General features: G+C 37.5%; 1 protein-coding gene across 14 annotated transcripts in view; it reads right to left on the bottom strand.

Annotated features, from left to right (window-relative positions):
• ptprfa (protein tyrosine phosphatase receptor type Fa) overlaps nucleotides 1–20,379 on the bottom strand; it is a 224,367-nt gene that overhangs the window by 169,836 nt on the left and 34,152 nt on the right. For all 14 annotated transcript variants that reach the window (XM_048200180.1, XM_048200182.1, XM_048200181.1 and 11 more), the window contains exon 2: nucleotides 5,281–5,452. In XM_048200180.1, the coding sequence (XP_048056137.1) occupies nucleotides 5,281–5,371 (91 nt within the window). In that variant the 5' untranslated portion in view covers nucleotides 5,372–5,452. The remainder of the gene's footprint in view (nucleotides 1–5,280; nucleotides 5,453–20,379) is intronic.

Genomic DNA, 20,379 nt, shown 5'->3' with positions numbered 1-20,379 from the left:
CATGATATTGCGAAGCTAATGAATTACAATATTATTTTAATAATAACAGTAGCATAATAATAACAATAATAATTTAACAGCCCTGCGTGCCCCGCCAATATTCGGTTGTTAAGTCTGACGTCACGCGGCAGCGCTTCCGGGTCCTAACGCTCTATCTCATACCACAAGAAAACAACAAATGGTGCTAATATATACATACGATGTGGTTTAATACTACAAAAAAGTATATTCATAACCTTTATCTCCATACCAAAATTCCAGATGGCCAGACAAGGATTCATCTTTTTTAAATCGTTAAAATAGTAATGTCTGTGACACTGTGAGCACGGAGACTGTTGTGTAGACTGTAAGTATTTAAAATGTTTAACTTTTTAAAATGATTGATGTGTAATATGAATAAATAACGCTCATAAGCGGCCGTTGATGGCATTCTCAAGTGAAACGAGTCGAGGCTTGGACCCGGAAACGGCGTTCTTTACGTCACGACTTAAAGTCCCTGTAAAGTCATTTTAAAGTATGTGTTTCGAGTTTGTCACACCACAGAAAAATGTGTTATTAACCACCCAGCCAAATTTGAATGATTAAAAAAATCTGCAAGTAAATGAAATAAGTTATCAAAATCTCGAAAAAATAGGCAGCGCTCTCTGCTCTCAAACGCTGGGGGCGTGTCCGCTGTCGACGCTGAAACCACGCCCACTCGCGAGAGCTGCAGTCTCAACTGACTTCAGTCTGAGTCAAACATACTGATGCATATAAAAAGAATCATTTAGAGGGTTGCAAATTTTAGTAGTTACTGTGGACTACCTACTAATTATAACATAAGCAAACTCGGCAACGTACACTCATTGGTGGGCACGTACTGCCGACTGTTGTCGAGTCGACAAATGACTCGTGCCGCGAGACAGGAGGATGAAGGCCGGGACGGGAGAGACTCTGTCCGGCCCCATATATTATCGGTTATCGGTGGGATGGTAGGAAGGCCGAGGCGGGAGGGGGGCCGAGGTCTGTTCAGCCCCATTCACCAAAAACAGTGGATTATCTGTGAATCCCAGCTGTCTGATGAAAGTTTGTAAAATTATCCGGTGTAGAACGATCACTTTAGAATCCTTCATATCATCGTTTTAGGAAATTTAAATAAGGAGACCGAGCATATTGTATATTATAACAACCATGTAATATGCATTTGCGTGACGAAGGCATTATTAGCTAAATGTGCAAAGGGCTGTATAACTGTAATGACACTCGCGATTGAGCGAGTGAACCGCTGTAGAGGCGGCGCCACGCTCGGTGCGTCATCGACAGTTATATAGTGTTAGGGGAGGGGCTATGCTCGGGGGTCCAAGTGCGTCATCAGACCCCCGTTTTAGCTCCGCCCAAAAAATCCTGAGCAGAGACTTGGTGAAAAACTGTTTAACGCTCTAACTTCACAATTAAGCATTACACAATTCACAGTCTTTGTAATGTGTTTCAGCAATACATTTGTAACATTTATAAAGTGTTTAGAAAGAATTCTCAGAATTGACTTTACAGGGACTTTAACAAGCGGATAGGCTACGCCACTGTGAAGGGATAAACGGTGTTCAGGCACGGCATCAAAGCGTTAAACTGTTTTATCCAACACTGTCTGAATAGTGGCCGTGTTTTTTGTGACTGTCTTTCCACGCTCACGGGCAAAAGAGTATCTTTGTAAGGCTCGCGCTCAACTGTGCGCGAGACGGAGTGACGGAGCGGTATCCAGGAAATAAAATATACCCGGGCCTTAACCGCTTCAAATTGTGACGGCTCACAACGGGAAAAATGTCGCCCATGTATATATATATATATATATATATATATATATATATATATATATATATATACGGAGCGATGGAGACGGGAGAACTAAAAATCCATTCACATCTGCGTCATTAAGGCGGACACCAATACATGAAAGACAGTTAAAAATGGGTTGTTGTCTAACCCCTAAGCTCTCTTTAGACAAACACACAGCCTGGAATCTAAATAGATTTAGTGAAATCTTGTTACACAGACCTTTTTAACCCCTCTAGCACTGGAGCGCCACTAATGCGTTCATTCAGACAAAGCACTTCTTAATTGAATCTGAACTGATTTGAATAATCAATCTAGTTTGAAGCGGATCTTTGGCCAGTTCAGCTGTGAGTATTTGTATCGTGACTCCAACGAGTCTCTTAGCTCAGGTCAGGCCCGACTCAGGTGTGGGGTGAGGGGTCTCTTAATTACTAATCTGACGGGTGCTTTTATTCAAAGTGACTTATTGTTCGCTTATTTCAAGTTCAATCCATCTGGAGTAACCTGAGGTTAAGTGTCCTGCTCAATGGCGATAGCTCATGAACCATCCCTTGCAGGATTTGAACCAATAAAGATGCATGCGAGCACTTCTTTGTTTGCGTACACCAAAAAGCGTAGCATAGTGTGCCTGACAACATGGAAGAACAATCTGCAGGCAAACTATTTTGACTTTTTTATCTATTAGTAACATTAAAAGTTTAGTTCACCCAAAAATTAAAATTCTGTCATCAATTACTCAATACTGAGCTGGCATTTCGACGTAAACACGGAAGCGCTGCACTGCGTTCACTACGTCAACTGTGTAGGAGACTGACATGGAAGAGATTGTTGAATAAAGTCGTTATTTTATTCATTTTTGTGCACAAAAAGTATTCTCGTCGCTTCATAAAATTAAGGCTGAACCACTGCAGTCACGTCGACTATTTATATGGAGAAAAACAAAAGTCTGTTGAGCAGATCATAATGTGAACACAAGTTGGTGCGGATGGAAGGACTTCACACCGAGAGGAGAGAGAGACCGTGAGAGCCAGAGAGATTAGAAGAGTGAGAAAACTGGTGCGTTCAGCTGAAAAACATGCTAAAGGCTTTTCTCACCCCTGCATGAGTGCGCAGGGCTCCATCAGCGTGAAGAGCAAAGGGGAGCAGAGGGCAAATTCAGGAACATTTGCCATATTCCCAATCTACAGGCCTTTCAACTTTGCTCATTAAACATCTCCCACTGCATCCATAATGGCATTCCTTGAGTCACAAATACTAATGGGGAATATAATGAATTTTGCAGTGTCAATCTAAAATTATATCGAGCATTACAATGATTTTAAACTCTAACACGTACCAGTGTACGGCTCCTTGTGCCATGACTCGGTTAAGACAAAAACATTTTAATAGCATATCTGATTTAAAATGAGGTCACAAAAGTGGCAACAGTGTTATGATGTTTGATTCCGCAAGTCAGTTTCAATTAATTGGTTTCAAAAACTTTATTCAACAATTTGCTTGAATCATCACTCAAAAATGAGTTGGTGTTCTGACGTAGAACAAGGAAGCTCTGCAATATGTCTTCAACGTAAACTATGTAGTAGAATGACAGGATATAGAAGAAATTGTTGAATAAAGTCGTTATTTTTGTTTTGTTTTTGCGCACAACAAGTATTCTCATCACTTCATAACATTAAGGTTAAACCACTGTAGTCATGTTGACTATTTTAACGATGTCTTTACTACTTTTCTGGACTTCTTGAATATGAATGTGAAATCCTTGAATGTGATAATATCATTGCTTTCTATGGGAGAAAAAAAAAAAAAAACTCGGATCTCATTAAAAATATATTCATTTGTGTTCTGAAGATGCATGAATGTCTTGCATCTTGGAATGACATGAGGGTGAGTACTTAAAGGGTTAGTTCTCCCAAAAATGAAAATTCTGTCGTCATTTATTATTTACCCTCATGCCATTCCACACCTGTAAGACCTTCGTTAATCTTCGGGAACACAAATTGAGATTCATTTGTGCTCCGAATCTTCCTGAAGCAGTGTTTTGAAATCAGCCATCACTAAGTCACAAGTCATTATTTAGTTTTTTTTGGCGCACCAAAAATATTCTCGTCGCTTTATAATATTAATATTGAACCACTGTACTCACGTGAAACTTAAATATGTTTTTAGTACCTTTATGGATCTTGAGAGAGGAAGTGTCATTGCACCCTATGGAGGCCTCACGGAGCCATCGGATTTCAACTAAAATATCTTAATTTGTGTTCTGAAGATTATTGAAGGTTTTACAGGTGTGGAACGGCATGAGGGTAAATAATAAATGACAGAATTTTCATTTTTGGGTGAACTAACCCTTTAATGGCAGAAATTTTATTTTTGGGTGAACTAACCCCTTTAACTGTATAACATTAAACATTTTGGATCTACTTGACCACAATGGCTTTTTATTCACACTGTCTATTCCAGAACAATCTGAATAAAAGACCATAGCCAACAGCTGACTAAATCTTGCTGGAAAAATGAAGTATATTTATCATTAGTATGATCACAGTATATTTAGTATCACAGTATATTTACCTTGGTTAACCTTCCAGAAGAATGGTAGACGTAAATATTTTTCTCAAGGTACACAACTATAATTCCATTTAAGGTGAGTTGAGAATGGTAGCAGTAAGTAAATGATTAATGCTGCTGGTATTACTGCCACTATAAAGATCAGTGCTGATAATAAGTGACCAGACTTTGGTGTTCTTATTGTTTTTATTGGCCTCAGGGTTCAGGGACTACATGACGTAAAGCCGGTGACTCTCATGCACTCTGCTGCACAAACACACTTTTATCAATTCTGATCTGAGGCTGGAGTAAACACAGCTATTTGATTTTGCAAAAATGTTTGCTGGAATTTTTCTCCAGGGACTCTAACGCTTTAGGATCTAAATCTTTCAATAATGACAGCAACAATTTCAACAAAAATGCTCTCATATTTTTGGACTTATCAACTTGCACTTATCAAGCTACATAAATGTGATGCGAAGCATATCACGTTCATTAAGACCTGTGCGGGTCCCTCGAGACAAAGAAGATTGATGTGAATTTGAAAGATCCTCCCTTGTACGTTGTTACAAAAACAACACAACGGTGATTGCATTTCTCAAATCCCTGACATCCATATTTCCCCAAATCATTCTTGCCAAGTTTTGCTTATCGAACTAACAAGAATTCCATAAATGTGTTTGAAAGAAAATAAGACTTGACAACCGTTTTTTTTTTTTTTTTTTTTTTTTTTAACAGAGACTGTGATGTAAAATACCAGCCACTTTAGTAAAGAAGGCTGTGTTTGTCTTTTTAAACAGCATGATATTCCCACTCTTACAGACTTCATTTTTAAGATCATAGATGCAGAGACACATAGATAAACAGTAACAGTCATGAAACTATAGAAAAAGTGCTGTGTGTATTTTAAAGTGGGATACTCACTGTCTGCATGGATTGGCACCACCAGGCAGAGCAGCAGCAGGAGGGATGTGACACTGCCGCAAGGAGAGGCCTGTTGGGTATGTGGCACCATGATTTCCGGATGGCACTCACCGCAGGGGTTCCCTAAACTCCTGCTGGATGACTATACGCTCACGCTACCATTTAGTGAGACCTGATGGGTGACATGAAGGAGAGTGACATTAGAAAGATGCAACTCAAACAGCACATTTGAAGCAATTCAAATCCTCAAACATGACATCACCACATGCCAAGACATTACCTCATTATTAGCATTCCAAGAGCATTACATCACATTCCCATAATTCAGTATGATCTTCCCGTAAATTAAAGCAATGGGAGAATGACATCAGAAAGCATCATGGTAATGTATGCAATCTTTAAATTTTCAAACATGACATCATTATTAGCACTACAAGAGTAAGGTATTTTATATGAGGTCAGTCTTCTGAAGTTATACAATAGTTTTTTGTAAGGAACAGAGCCAAAAATTTGTCATTATGTTCTGAAAATAATGTGACACAGCAGTGTAAATATGTGAAAAAGAAAATCATATTTGAGAGCTTGTATGGAAGTATAGATTTTCCAAAATTCCAATTCCAAACATTAGTCAAGTTTCCATCCAGTTTTTGTGATGTTTTGTTATCGAGAAAGCAAATATGTGCAAAAAAAATATTTGCAAAATTTGCTGTCACGAGGCTGTTTCCAACCACTTGGCCTTTTACCGATAAAATTGTGTGCAATGATGTCATCACTAAAAAAATGCATTGTCGCATAAGTTTTGTTATATCGCTAAAAAATCTGCCCTTTTGCATCCCAAATATTTGTAAAATGTACATAGGAATGAGACAATTGAAATTCGCCAGTATTTGACATTGTCTGACAGGACTTTACTGCCTTTATTTAACGAAGCGCAGGTTTGGACACGGAGCAGCTCATTTATCCTGTAGGCTATGCAAAAAAAATTGGTACAGTGAAATATTTAATGCCTTAATCTTTAACGCCTTGAGCATGTAGTCAAGCCAGTCATGGTTTGACGTGGCTGGGAATGCATTCAAAGCAAAAGATCATTCAAATCAAGAGTACTTGATCTGGTTTCAGAGTAGGGCTGCACGAAAAATAGCATTGAACTTAAACGCGATTCTTAGTACGATTATGAAATCTCAAAGGCTGCTATTATTTTTATTGCACAGCTTGTCAATGAAGTATGGCTCCAAATGCTAATCCATCTGAAAGCACTGCAAGTTTGAGTCACTTATAATGTACATTTGAAAAAGCAATACGCAACAAACATCTTTCCAGACATGAGAAGCATTTATGAACATCTTGTCCAACAAAAGACAACATTTAATAACATGTTTTTACTCCAAACTCACTTCGTAACGACAGTTGAGCATCCTTCTGTGAGATGATGTGGCTTCTTACACAGAATAGGCAGTCCTTTTTTTATTAGTCTTGTTTAATCAATCAAAGTTTATCTACTTCTACTGAAGAGCATATTTAGAGTTTCAGCACAGAGCGCCCTCTGGCTTTCAGATGGAGAAACATTTACTACCGATCACATACAGTCATACAGCTCTGACAAGCTGCGCATAAAATTATCACAGCCTTTGCCATATCGTGTGCGTTTAATCGCGATAAATCATACAGGCCTATTTCAGAGTTTAATAACATCAAACCGATCAAAAACACAAGTTGCTGTTGATTTTTTTTTTTTTTCTTTTTTTTCAGAGACAGATGCAGCTGTGACCAAAAACAATTATTTGTGTATTTAGACTTTCTTAAATGGTCTGCTTAGCTAAACTGAGGCTTATTGTCAGGTAACATTTCCAAAATTATATTAGAGCTTTTGGAGTCAAAAACTTTATTTTCCTAATTTGTTTGAGATAAAATTCTATATTAATAAATTGCACTTATAAAATTATAAAAAAAAAAAAAGTGTCATGTTTGTGATTTTGATTTCTCATGTAGCCTAGAGTCCTGCACGTGAACGGGTACCCGCCAAATTTTATGTAATGGGTGGAATATATAATATTTCCATGTGCAGGTGTGGGTCGAACGCGCGGTAGGCACGGGTGGACTGCGGGTCCAATAGCCAAGGCTATTCCAACTCAATTCGGTGCATTTGACAGCTGCTTTCAAATGGTCCTGTGCTTATTTGTGTTCACGCTCTATCTGAAGACCGTTAAAGGCTTCTAATTACAGCAGGATTTGCAGCGCATAGCATTGTAGCCAATCACGCTGCATCTGAATGAAAGCTAGTGGTTATATTAAAGAGAGTGCACTTTGCTCGCTTTATTTATAGGCTATATATAATATAGGCTATTCACATTTTGAATTGTTTTAGAATATTTTTCGCGCTACTACAAAGAGGACCAGTGGCCAGGTAAACACTGCTGAGTTTCATTAAAGACAAACGCGTTTAAATGCTGAGTGAATCTGCTAAAATATTTACTTTAAGCTTAGCCTACAGTTAAATAGACCTAAACTTTATATTATTTTACTTGTGTTGTTTAACGCAATGTTTAATTAAATGCAGCGACATAGAACGCCTAATGTTGGTTTTATTGATTGTGTTAGGCTACATGAGAAAATGATTTTTGTTTACCTCATGTAGGAGATTTAATGCGGGTGCGGGTGCGGGTCGGGTCGCGGTTTTTGTGCCAACGGGTCAGGTCGGGTATGGGCTAAAATGAGTGTTTCTGTCGGATATCGGGTCGGGTGTACTGTTAATAACTGCGGGTGCGAGTCTATCAAACAGGACCGGTGCAGGACTCTGGTCTAGAATCACTTCTAATCTTGAAATCGAAATCGTACTTTTAATTATTCAGATACAGAAGTAACATTCTGTATTTTATTTTACCTTTCTTTTTTTTTTTTGTCTTCCTTAATTTGACAGACACCCCGCTTACTATTGTTGAGCTGCAGAGATTTTCAAGAGCCTATTTTCCTCATGCTTGTGATGCACCTTTGAACTACAGAGAAATGGTGCTTTAACGGGAGCAACACCACAAACGCGGACTCTGCACGTATAGGCTAATTCTGTCATGTGACACCACATTTATTTGTGTTAAAGCCCTTTTTCTTAATAAAAAGTGTTTCCAAACCAATTTTTGCCACATTTGAAGTATTGACATAGAATTTTTGTGCAAAAATAAATGGAAAAAGATTGTGTCCACATTTGAGAAATTTTATCGACAAATGGCATTTCCATCAGCTATATCGCTCAACATTTTGAAGTGCTAAACTCTTTTTCGCAAAAAAAAAATCCTTGGATGGAAACCTGGCTATTGTCAGGAAGACAAAACTTCAGAATTGAGAGATGCTGATTCAATAACTGCTCTGATAGATTACATTTTGTCAGACTAATTCTTCAGAGTGATTCATGCTTGTCTGTTTTTGTATGTTTTTGAACTATTCATTAAAATAATCGATTCATGAGAGTAATTCGCTCTGGAATCTACACTGGTTGTGCTGTATGTTTCTGATTTACTAAATAGAACTGGTTCATAAGAATCATCTGTTCAAGAATCAGATTACACTAGTCAACTCTTTATGTTTGTTTTTGTCTGCAACCTGCGAGAAAAACTCAATAAAAAACCTTTCTTGTCATTATTTTTTGCTTTTAAATGCATTGATCAATTAGCAGCGCACACCTGTAGGTCATAGATAGGTGCGTAGGAGAGAAGACTAATGAAGTCAAAATTCGGAAGAACAAGAAGAATCCCACAGGCAGGATGCCTGATGAAGATCAAACGATCGAAACGTTGCCAATAAAAAAAACTTTTTTACGGTTTTGCAAGTTGATAGTGTGGGGGATTCTTCTTGTTTTTCCGCTTTTAAATACATTAGCTGCAAATTCACACATGACTTAAGAACACATGGCTTATTTTGCTAAAATATAAAATAAAATAAATATTAGATGAAAAGCTTAAACATAAAAAAACGTAAATGAAAACTAATACTACTAAATTACTAAAACCGAAAGCAAAAGCAAAACAATTGACAAAATCACATAACAAAATGTCTAAAACAAACAAAAATAAAAACAAAAGTAAAAGCTTATTCAAATATTAAATTCTAAATAATGCAACAGGTATGTAAATAATACTAAAATAGCACTGGTGGCATAGAGTGTTTTACTGCAAATCATTCAACACACTATGCACACATTCATAACTCAGGTAAAATATGATTTATTTCACTATGGTCATAAGGATACAGCAGTGACAGCACAGATTGAATCATTTTCATTTTGGGCTGAGCTATTCCTTTAACACAGTGACATCATGCACACAATGAATGATGTCACTGTGTTAATTTTATAAAGTGGTTTGGAACAGAAGTAAATGAGCTTCAGCAGCAACGAGTCCCGGGAGAGCATTTTACGACCACAGACACCTCTAGCCTTTGGAGGACACATGCGTGGTGCCAGGTTCACACTGTGAGTGTGTGTCTAGGGGTTTGTCTGTGTTAATAGCCTGTGTGGTGAGGGCTCTCGTGTGTCTTTCCAATGAAGCCACCCCATGCACACTCTCACTCACTCATGATTAAGATGATGCATTCATTTATTAACCAGAAGCGCTCATCATGTAATTGGCCGAACCCGGGCTAATTAATCATGCTCACACAAAGCAGACATCTGCTATCCAACACACCCACTCTGCCACAGAGAAAATAATCATGGAAACGCCACAGAGAGAGACGCCCATAGACCAGCACTAATTACTCCGCCACCACAGCAGGAAAGTTTGGAGCCGCTGGCGCTCGGCAAACAGCTTCCACCCTCAAACACCGTTTGATCGGGAGCTGAAGGTGCGCTTCCACATTCCTGCAGGCTGAGCAGACGGAAACGTCTCTCCGTCTCTGAGCATGCCATTTCTCCCTCTTATTATGGAAATCATGAGTCTGGAACAGAACCGCTGAGCTGACAGACTCACCGACACTGCATTAAACTGCGAGCATTTAGGGGCATGCACACAGCAAACACACTCACACAAACACTGTGACGCTCGGCACACACGAGTCTCTCTGCTTCAGCACACACTGTAATTACAGCAGGCTGCTCCCCGTTCTGCACCCCATCGTCTCTGCCTTTCCAAAGAAAACACAGACTGTGCTTATGAGTGGATGCTACAATTGAGCCAGCCAACCGTCTCCGGCGTGCCCAACCTGCAGGCTCTCCTGAACATTCCTGCAGGAAGAGCACGCTGAGAAAACAAAGCGTGGACTGAACGCAGCGTGCATTTCTAAAGACCCAAGTTGCCTTTACTGAAAGACAAATGATACGAGCAGCCAGCTAGACTCTCCATGATGACAAGCTTGTTTAAATGAAGGGTCAAAGGTCAGTTCATTTCTTTCAGGAATCACTCCTCATGTGGACAGGACATGACTACACAGGAAAAGTAGGGACGGACTGATTCAAAAGCATCACAACTTCAGGATGGAGAGAAGTCCTCGCTTTGGTCTAAATTCAAGAGTTGAATGCGATTGGTATATAAAAAATGTGATGTGTGATATATATATTAGGGCTGGGAATTTAACACGTTATTTTTTACCGTAATTAATTAATCTAATTAATGTGTTAAATTCCCAGCCCTAATGTGTGTGTATATATATATATATATATATATATATATATATATATATATATATACACAGGTGCTGGTCATATAATTAGAATATCATCAAAAAGTTGATTTATTTCACTAATTCCATTCAAAAAGTGAAACTTGTATATTATATATTGTATATTGTATATTACACACAGACTGATATATTTCAAATGTTTATTTCTTTTCATTTTGATGATTATAACTGACAACTAAGGAAAATCGCAAATTCAGTATCTCAGAAAATTAGAATATTGTGAAAAGGTTCAATATTGAAGACACCTGGTGCCACAGTCTAATCAGCTAATTAACTCAAAACACCTGCAAAGGCCTTTAAATTGTCTCTCAGTCTAGTTCTGTAGGCTACACAATCATGGGGAAGACTGCTGACTTGACAGTTGTCCAAAAGATGACCATTGACACCTTGCACAAGGAGGGCAAGACACAAAAGGTCATTGCAAAAGAGGCTGGCTGTTCACAGAGCTCTGTGTCCAAGCACATTAATAGAGAGGCGAAGGGAAGGAAAAGATGTGGTAGAAAAAAGTGTACAAGCAATAGAGATAACCGCACCCTGGAGAGGATTGTGAAACAAAACCCATTCAAAAATGTGGGGGAGATTCACAAAGAGTGGACTGCGGCTGGAGTCAGTGCTTCAAGAACCACTACGCACAGACGTATGCAAGACATGGGTTTCAGCTGTCGCATTCCTTGTGTCAAGCCATCTCAAGCCATCAAGCCGTCTCGCCTGGGCTAAAGACAAAAAGGACTGGACTGCTGCTGAGTGGTCCAAAGTTATGTTCTCTGATGAAAGTGAATTTTGCATTTCCTTTGGAAATCAGGGTCCCAGAGTCTGGAGGAAGAGAGGAGTGGCACACAATCCACATTGCTTGAGGTCTAGTGTAAAGTTTCCACAGTCAGTGATGGTTTGGGGTGCCATGTCATCTGCTGGTGTTGGTCCACTGTGTTTTCTGAGGTCCAAGGTCAACACAGCCATATACCAGGAAGTTTAAGAGCACTTCATGCTTCCTGCTGCTGACCAACTTTATGGAGATGCAGATTTCATTTTCCAACAAGACTTGGCACCTGCACACCGTGCCAAAGCTACCAGTAACTGGTTTAAGGACCATGGTATCCCTGTTCTTAATTGGCCAGCAAACTCGTCTGACCTTGTGAAGTACTGTGAAGAGGAAGATGCGATATGCCAGACCCAACAATGCAGAAGAGCTGAAGGCCACTATCAGAGCAACCTGGGCTCTCATAACACCTGAGCAGTGCCACAGACTGATCGACTCTTGAGTGCTGTACATACTCAAACTTTTCATGTTCATACTTTTCAGTTGGCCAAGATTTCTAAAAAGCCTTTCTTTGTATTGGTCTTAAGTAATATTCTAATACTGAATTTGGGATTTTCCTTAGTTGTCAGTTATAATCATCAAAATTAAAAGAAATAAACATTTTAAATATATCAGTCTGTGTGTAATGAATGAATATAATATACAAGTTTCACTTTTTGAATGGAATTAGTGAAATAAATCTAATTATATGACTTTTAGGTATATAATAGATATTCTAATTATATGACCAGCACCTGTATATATATATATATATATATATATATAAACTTTTTAATGCATTTAACGCACTTGCCCCGCCCCTAGACCTACATTGGTAATCTGACATTTCATAATTGACTAATGATGAATATGATGCAGGGCAACAAGATATAGCCTATAGAATGCATTCAGAATGTCCATAAAATTCAAGATATGAAAAGCGAAAGGCGATTGATTTGAACCCTTTGAAGCATATGGTAAGATCAGAACGTTCACTGATAAATTCAAACGTGCTTTCGTGCTTTGGCTGTGGTGGCAGCACCCATCGCGAATTATAGATCAACTAATATGATTTAAACGACAAATCACATTCACAATATTTGACAATAGGTGCCGATTTATGTTTCTGGTGGCTGGTGCTCACACTCCATAACCAATATCTGAGCCAGAGTAGAGCCATGATGACACTATATTTGAGAGCACATGAGTTTTGTGGAGAGATTCGTGCTGCACATTACATTGACATGCGTCATTAAAAAATGCCATAGTAAATGCCTCAAGTGAACTATAAAAATTAGAGGAATGTTGCGTCTGAAAGCTGCAGTCATTTTTTATTGGTTAAAATGAATGTAGAATATCTCATATTTTTCCGTGGGTGCTTAGCACCTATATAGCCTATGACAGGCTATTAACAAATTTAGCCTTAATTTTGTTATTAATTTGTGAATATTTGGAATAAAAAAGGAAAAAGTAAATAAAAGTGATACATCTGTCGTACAGTGCTATTGTGCCTGCGCGACGTGTATAGAATAAAAGATTAATAAAACAATTTCCATATTGAAAAAAAAAAACGAAATAAAAAAAAAGATGTAGTTAACCTCAAAAATTAAATTCAGTCATCATTTACTCAACCTCATGGTCCAAAAGTTTGTGTAATAAATTCTGTTGAATCAAATAAAATATTTATTTCTAATTCTACCTTTTATAATGTTTATTTAATGTTTTACACAATAATTACTTCAAATTATCGTTTAAGACAATTTCTCAGCTAAATTTGATGTACGATAAATTTGCGATGAATTAGATTAATTAATCACTACATCATGTAATAAATTAGATTAAAAATTTTAATCACTTACCAGCTCTAATTATATATATATAAAATTGAAATAAAAATGTTATACTTCATGTTATAAGTTAAACAGATGTTATATAAAACTTAGTCTTGTCAACATTTTGGAAATTGTTTTTGTGTTCATTGAGATATTGTTTCAAATGTTACTTTTCAAAGGGGGTGTACTCATTTACGCTGAGTACTGTAACTGCACATAAATGCAGCATGTTCATCTGCTGTAATTCCAGTCAAAACATGTTGTTACTTATTTGCAGGAGTGTTTGATAGTCTAATAGCTCAAAAGAGCACTTGCTTTATTACTCCTGGATTGATGGATAATCTATTATAATCCCAGAGGAGAAATTGGTTGCTAGACATTTCCTGTGCCTTGACAGAAAACCCTTCAACATGGGCCAGAGCAGCAGTAATATCTGAGATACACTTAGAAAATCAATGCTCTTTGAATATTAATAAAGAGCTGCACTTAAGTTCATCAGTCTGATGCATATGTACTTTCCTAAACAGCATTGCCATTTAAAAAGACCATTTCTTGCCGGATATTCAATTAAGTGAATGAAATCAGGCAAATAAGAGGGTGGCATTTCTGAGAGCTTGTTTGTCATGCTGTTTATTTAATCACATCAATATTGTTACAAAGAGTGTCACTATTATCTACCCATATCATTTTTAGCCCTGAAAATGGATTATAATTCAAATGTCAAGATTCTTATGAAAATTTGAATAAACTGAGATGGCACTTTGCCTGTTATAAATACGTGCTCAGTTTAAATGTTATTTTAAAGTGGGGTAGAATTAAATGAACGGCAAAACGTAACATTTTGTTCGTGTACCCCGTCTGTCACTTTATGTACCCCCAGGGGTACACGTTTGGGAACCACTGCTTTAAAGGAACATCAAACATCAAAATGATGCTTCAGAAACATACTACATTGGAGAACTTTTGATGTTGGCATAATGGCTCTGTTCCAAACCCTAGTGAAGTAGACATCATATGCACTTTTCTAGGCTGTTTACAACAGAAGATAGTGAATAATGCTGCTTAAGATTTCATTTTGGCCAATATTAGCATAATCTGTATCCCTTTGCAGGTAAAACAATCCCAGATTCCTCAGATAGTGATTACAATTTTTAAATCTGAATCAAAGATCAATGGAAATTACATTTACAAAATTATGTTATTCAGTACTGAATAGTCACAATGAAAATAATTCCATCTTATTCTATCTTATTTACTATTTTGCCCAAATGTTATTGTGAGCTTCATTTTTCATGATTATTACAGTGTCAGGTTGCTAGCTTAGCAACATCAGCAGTTCACCAGGGTTTAGAGAAGCAAAGCCTTTCTTTTTCTCTGGTTCTGATGCAGGACCAAGTCAGCTGTGTTTACAGCGGCAGGCAGAAAGAAAGGAGCAGAGAAGGAATGATATCTTCTCCCAGCAGACTCTGGGGGTGTGAAGGGGAAAGGATGAAATTTTCATCTTCCAGGAGGAGCACCCTCGAGGGGCAGCACTCTCTTATCTCCCCTGTTATCCGCCCACTCCTCATGGGAAGGAGACGCAGAGTGAGTCATAGACACCAGCTCGGTTTTTACAAACAGTGCATCCAAATTTCATTAAGCACAAGAAGTGCCAAGACTGGTGGATCTTTAGTTAAGAAGGGGACCGTCTTTCATCAGCAATGCTAATGAGGCATCTGTGTCTCACTTAATTCTGGATATACACTACAGTTATCACACCTCATTCCTTACTATGACTATATTTCCCACATTTTGGAATAGCAGTAAAGTCATGAAAACTATGAAATACAACATCTGAATTATGTAGTCCAAAACATGAGATACAAAAGAAAACTTTCTTTAGGAGGTGCATCTTATAAACACTATTTAAGGCATTCACACGTATGCTCTTAAACAAAATAAAAATAACATAAAAATAAAATAAATAATAAGAAAGTTCCAATAATATTAGTAATAACAACAACAGTAATAAATGTTTACCCATTCATAATTTTCTTTCCTAATATACAAAAACTAATATTAATTATTATTGTTGTTGTTAATAATAATAATAATAATAATAATAATTATGCATCTATTTTAATATATTTATAAAGAAATTACGCATCAGTACAATTTATGTTTGCTCACAAAACTAATTTCAAACATTTAAGCCTTTAGATCAAAAAGTTTTTTAGATGAGAAATATAAATTTATTCAAGTGTGTCCAAACTCATGCCTGGTTGTGTATATGTGGCATCAAGCTATCCTATATGTCAAGGGTGTGCATGTCTTTAAGAGACTAGCTTTCATCTTCTAGCTGACGGCATGCACGGACAGACAGGAAGAGGAATTCTCGTTTATGTAGAGTGATAGAGCTCATCACTGGCAGCCAGGTGCAACACTCGGCTACACCGGTCGCCCTGCAGCTACGCAATCCTGCGAGATTTGTGGCTTTCAAGTGCCATGCGATGTTAGGAGATTTGTGGAGAGGCTGAGGGAGATTTGTGCTGCGGCAGGAATTTGAGGAGAGGGAAACGGATCTGAGGCCGTAAATATTAGAGTAAAGGCAGGAATTGGAGGCTCATTGTCTCAACAGAGAAAACCGAGGAAAATTAAGGCGCCTAAAGCATGTTCACATTTCCTTTTACTTTTTAACATGAACACGCACACAGTAATGCATATCAAATCCAAACACAAGGTTTCAAAATCATAATGCCCAGGAAAAGGGTGGTCATCATGCCCAGGTGGGTCATATATAAATTAAATTTCACAATATATTTGCAATGATTTTACTTGAGATTAAGCAACACAGTCAATTTAATCTTTCTATTTTGTTTTTTTATCTTTTTGTTTTATCTGGCCATTCATTCAGTAAGTTTGATTCGTGAATCAGTTAATACTGTCTTTTCCAAAATAATTTGATTTAAAAACTTGTTGTGTCATCAAGCAAAGATGTCCATTTCCATTAATTACATTTTTAAAATAAAATACATGTAGGTAAATATTGCTGTTCATTACAATGTATAGTTAAATTGAGGCATCAAATCAAATGAAAATGATTCGATATAATTTTGTCTGTGTTCATTTAGTGAACAGTGACAAACATTTTCAACAGTGTTGAAAAGATGGCATGACTATTTTAAATAGACTTTTCACTGACATTAAATCTAATTGGTTGAAGCGATGATTCCTCTGACTGAAAAAGCACCATTTTAAGCCACTTCAATGTAAATACAAAAAGATATAAATGGAGTATTGCCAAAAGGCTGAAAAATATCAATATATTCACATGGCCCTTTATAACGTTAACTGTTCTTCAATTATCAGTCTGAATTCAATTCAATATGACACTTAAAAACTCAAAAATTCATCTCTTTACAAGCCATTTACACACACAACTCAGGATGGCACGTCAAGGCAATACCCACTTAAAAATCAATAACACAAAGCAAGGAGATAGATCTTGACCTTGGACTGATTCACAACCGTGATCTCAATGGTTGCTGCAGTCATTCCTGAGGGTGTTGCAGAACTTCTCTTTCTGCATACAGAGCCCAGTGTGCTGCATGATAACATTTTTTTTAATCTTTGTTTGAGGAAAGACTGTGGTGTGTGGCACTTACAGGATTATCTGGCCGGAGGGGTATCTGGGAAAAAAGGACTTTTATCACCCCAGCAACTAATTATTAGTGGTGAGAGAGAGAGAGAGAGAGAGAGAGAGAGAGAGAGAGAGAGCTAAAAATGTGTATGAGTATGTGAGTTAAAGATAAAAATCTAACAAGAGAGAAGAGATGAGCCCCTCAGGACACACTATTGCAGCATCCTGTGGCGCGGCCATAAAAGATTTACGAAATAACTTTGGCCCCCAGTGCAAAGTATCAACAGCGAAGTTAATGGTGTGATTACACTAATAAGGGAAGGAAAGAGATGGAACTGTGCTGCATATAATGACAGGGTGAAAACGACAGATAAAGAGATTGTAGGAGCGTGTGATAAATGCAGCAGCAGCAGAGATGCAGACCACACAGAGCGATTTGAGAGGAGAAATCCTCCTGTGCTCTGTGGTTGAGGTGTAAGTCATCTGCAACTGGGGTTGTTATATTATATGAGCAGAACAGGATGAGTGCATCGCAGGTTTATTGCTGAACTTTTATAGCACTGAGTTCAGACAATTACATCTCACTTGCAATGCATGAAGAGCATGACGCTAGCAACGCCAAGGTCATGGGTTTGATTCCCAGGGAACGCATGAACTGATTAAATGTATACATTAAATGCAATGTCACTTTGGATAAATGCATTTGTAAATGTCATTGCGTTACATAAAATCTGCAACATGACACTATATTCATTGTTTCATAATCTAAAAAACTCTTTTGTGCTTAAAAAGTGTGTTTGGTTCACTATTATCAAACTAAATGCATGTTTTGGATAATTTGTTATTTATGCAATGAAATTGATACATTTCATTATCAACATGCAGCACAAGCTTGCAATCCACTTAATTCTATAATTACTTGCGAGAAAAACATGAATATTCAATGAGAGAAAAAAAAGTAGGAAAGGAATTGATTATATCCATCAGGGTCCGTATTCACAAAACATTTTATCTTACCACTAAGAGTTCTCCTAAATTGCAGTACAGTTCTTAGCTAAGAGTTTTCTCTTAAAACCTATTCACAAAGCTGCTGAGACCAACTTTGACTAGGGAATAGAGATAAGTCTTAAGCTAAGAGAAAGGGCGGGGCTGACCTCATTGCTATGAATGATGTCAACACGCTTACTAACTATGCCCACAGTGACTGGCTGATGGGTAGAGGTCTCTGTCAGAGATTTAATCATAGAAATATTGTAGAACGAGGTATCATGTTGCCATATTCAAATAAAGATTTTAAAATGTAGGCTAAGTGTCACTAATTAAAAAAGTACAGGTGCTGGTCATATAATTAGAATATCGTGAAAAAGTTAATTTTTTTATTGTAAATTATTTCAAAAAATGAAACTTTCATTTATACTAGATTCCCTACATGTAAAGTAAATCATTTCAAAAGTTTTTTTTTTTTTTTTTTTATTTGTTGATTAGAGCGAACAGCTAATGAAAGTCCAAAATCCAGTATCTCAAAATATTAGAATATTTACATTTGAGTTTCATTAAATGACCATCCCTACAGTATAAATTCCGGGTATCTCTTGTTCTTTGAAACCACACTAATGGGGAAGACTGCTGACTTGGCAATGGTCCAGGAGACAATCATTGACACCCTCCACAAAGAAAGTAAGTTACAGATGGTCATTACTGAATGTGGTGGCTGTTTAAAGAGCGATGTATCAAAGCATATTAAATGCAAAGTTGACTAGAAGGAAGAAATTGGGTAGGCAAAGGTGCACAAGCAACAGGGATGACCACAAGCTTGAGAATACTGTCAAGTAAAGCCGATTCAAACACTTGGGAGAGCTTCACAATGAGTCAAATGAAGCCGGAGTCAGCGCATCAAGAGTCACCACACTCAGACATCTTCAGGAAAAGGACTACCAAGCCACTTCTGAAACAGAAACAACGTCAGAAGCATCTTACCTGGGCTAAGGAGAAAAAGAACTGGACAGTGAACAGTGGTCGAAAGTCCTCTTTTCAGATAAAAGTAAATTTTGCATTTCATGTTGAAATCATGGTCCCAGAGTCTGAAGGAAGACTGGAGAGGCACAGAATCCAAGCTGCTTGAAGTCTAGTGTGAAGTTTCTGAAGTCAGTAATGATTTGGAGGGCCGTGACATCTGCTGGTGTTGGTCCATTGTGTTTTATCAAGTGCAAAGTCAATGCAGCCATCTTCCAGGAGATTTTGGAGCACTTTATGCTTCCATTTGTTGACAAGCTTTATGGAGATGCTGATTTCCTTTTCCAGCAGGACTTTAGCACCTGCCCACAGTGCAAAAACCACTTCCAAGTGGTTTGCTGACTATGATATTACTGTGCTTTATTGGCCAGCCAACATGCCTGACCCCTGAATCTATGGGATATTTTCAAGAGAAAGATGAGAAACAGTCGATCCAACAATATACAGATGATCTGAAGGCTCAATAGTGCCTCAGCAGTGCCACAGGCTGATCACTTCCATGCCACACTTGATGCTGTAATTTGTGCTATATGTGCTGCCGACCAAGTATTGAGTGCACAAATGAACATACTTTAAAGAACTTGAACTTTACTGTTTTGAAAATCCATTTTTTGATTGATCTTAGGAAATATTCTAATATTTTGAGATACTGGATTTTGGACTTTCATGAGCTGTACGCTCTAATCATCAAAATTAAAAAAAAAAAAAAAAAAAAAAAACTTTTGAAAAGTTTTACTTTACATGTAGGGAATCTAGAATATATGAAAGTTTCATTTTTAAAAATAATTTACAATAAAAAAATGAACTTTTTCATGATATTCTAATTATATGACCAGCACCTGTATATGTTCAGCTAATTGTCAGCCTCTTACATGTCTGCATCTCGGGAGATTGCAGAATTCATGAGACAAATTATATATTTTATAAACAAAGTTCAGGAGGAGCACGTTCAAACGGTGTATCTAATCAGCTAAAGAGGAGGACTATATACACAGCCGACTAACCTGTTACCTCAACAGTTTTCTGCATCCCTCCGCCACCCCGACTCACTCTCGACTGGTTCTTATTCCCAGGATGGGGGGAGTATTCTGGGTTTGATCTTAATTTTAAGCTCAGAGCCCTTGATCCCCTCGGACAGCATGCCAAATATGCTTATTTTACTTGTTTACTCT

Source organism: Megalobrama amblycephala, linkage group LG8, assembly GCF_018812025.1.
Source record: "Megalobrama amblycephala isolate DHTTF-2021 linkage group LG8, ASM1881202v1, whole genome shotgun sequence".
Lineage (NCBI taxonomy): Eukaryota > Metazoa > Chordata > Actinopteri > Cypriniformes > Xenocyprididae > Megalobrama > Megalobrama amblycephala.
The sequence above is the reverse complement of the archived record's forward strand: the minus strand, read 5'-3'. Positions and strand labels throughout refer to the sequence as shown.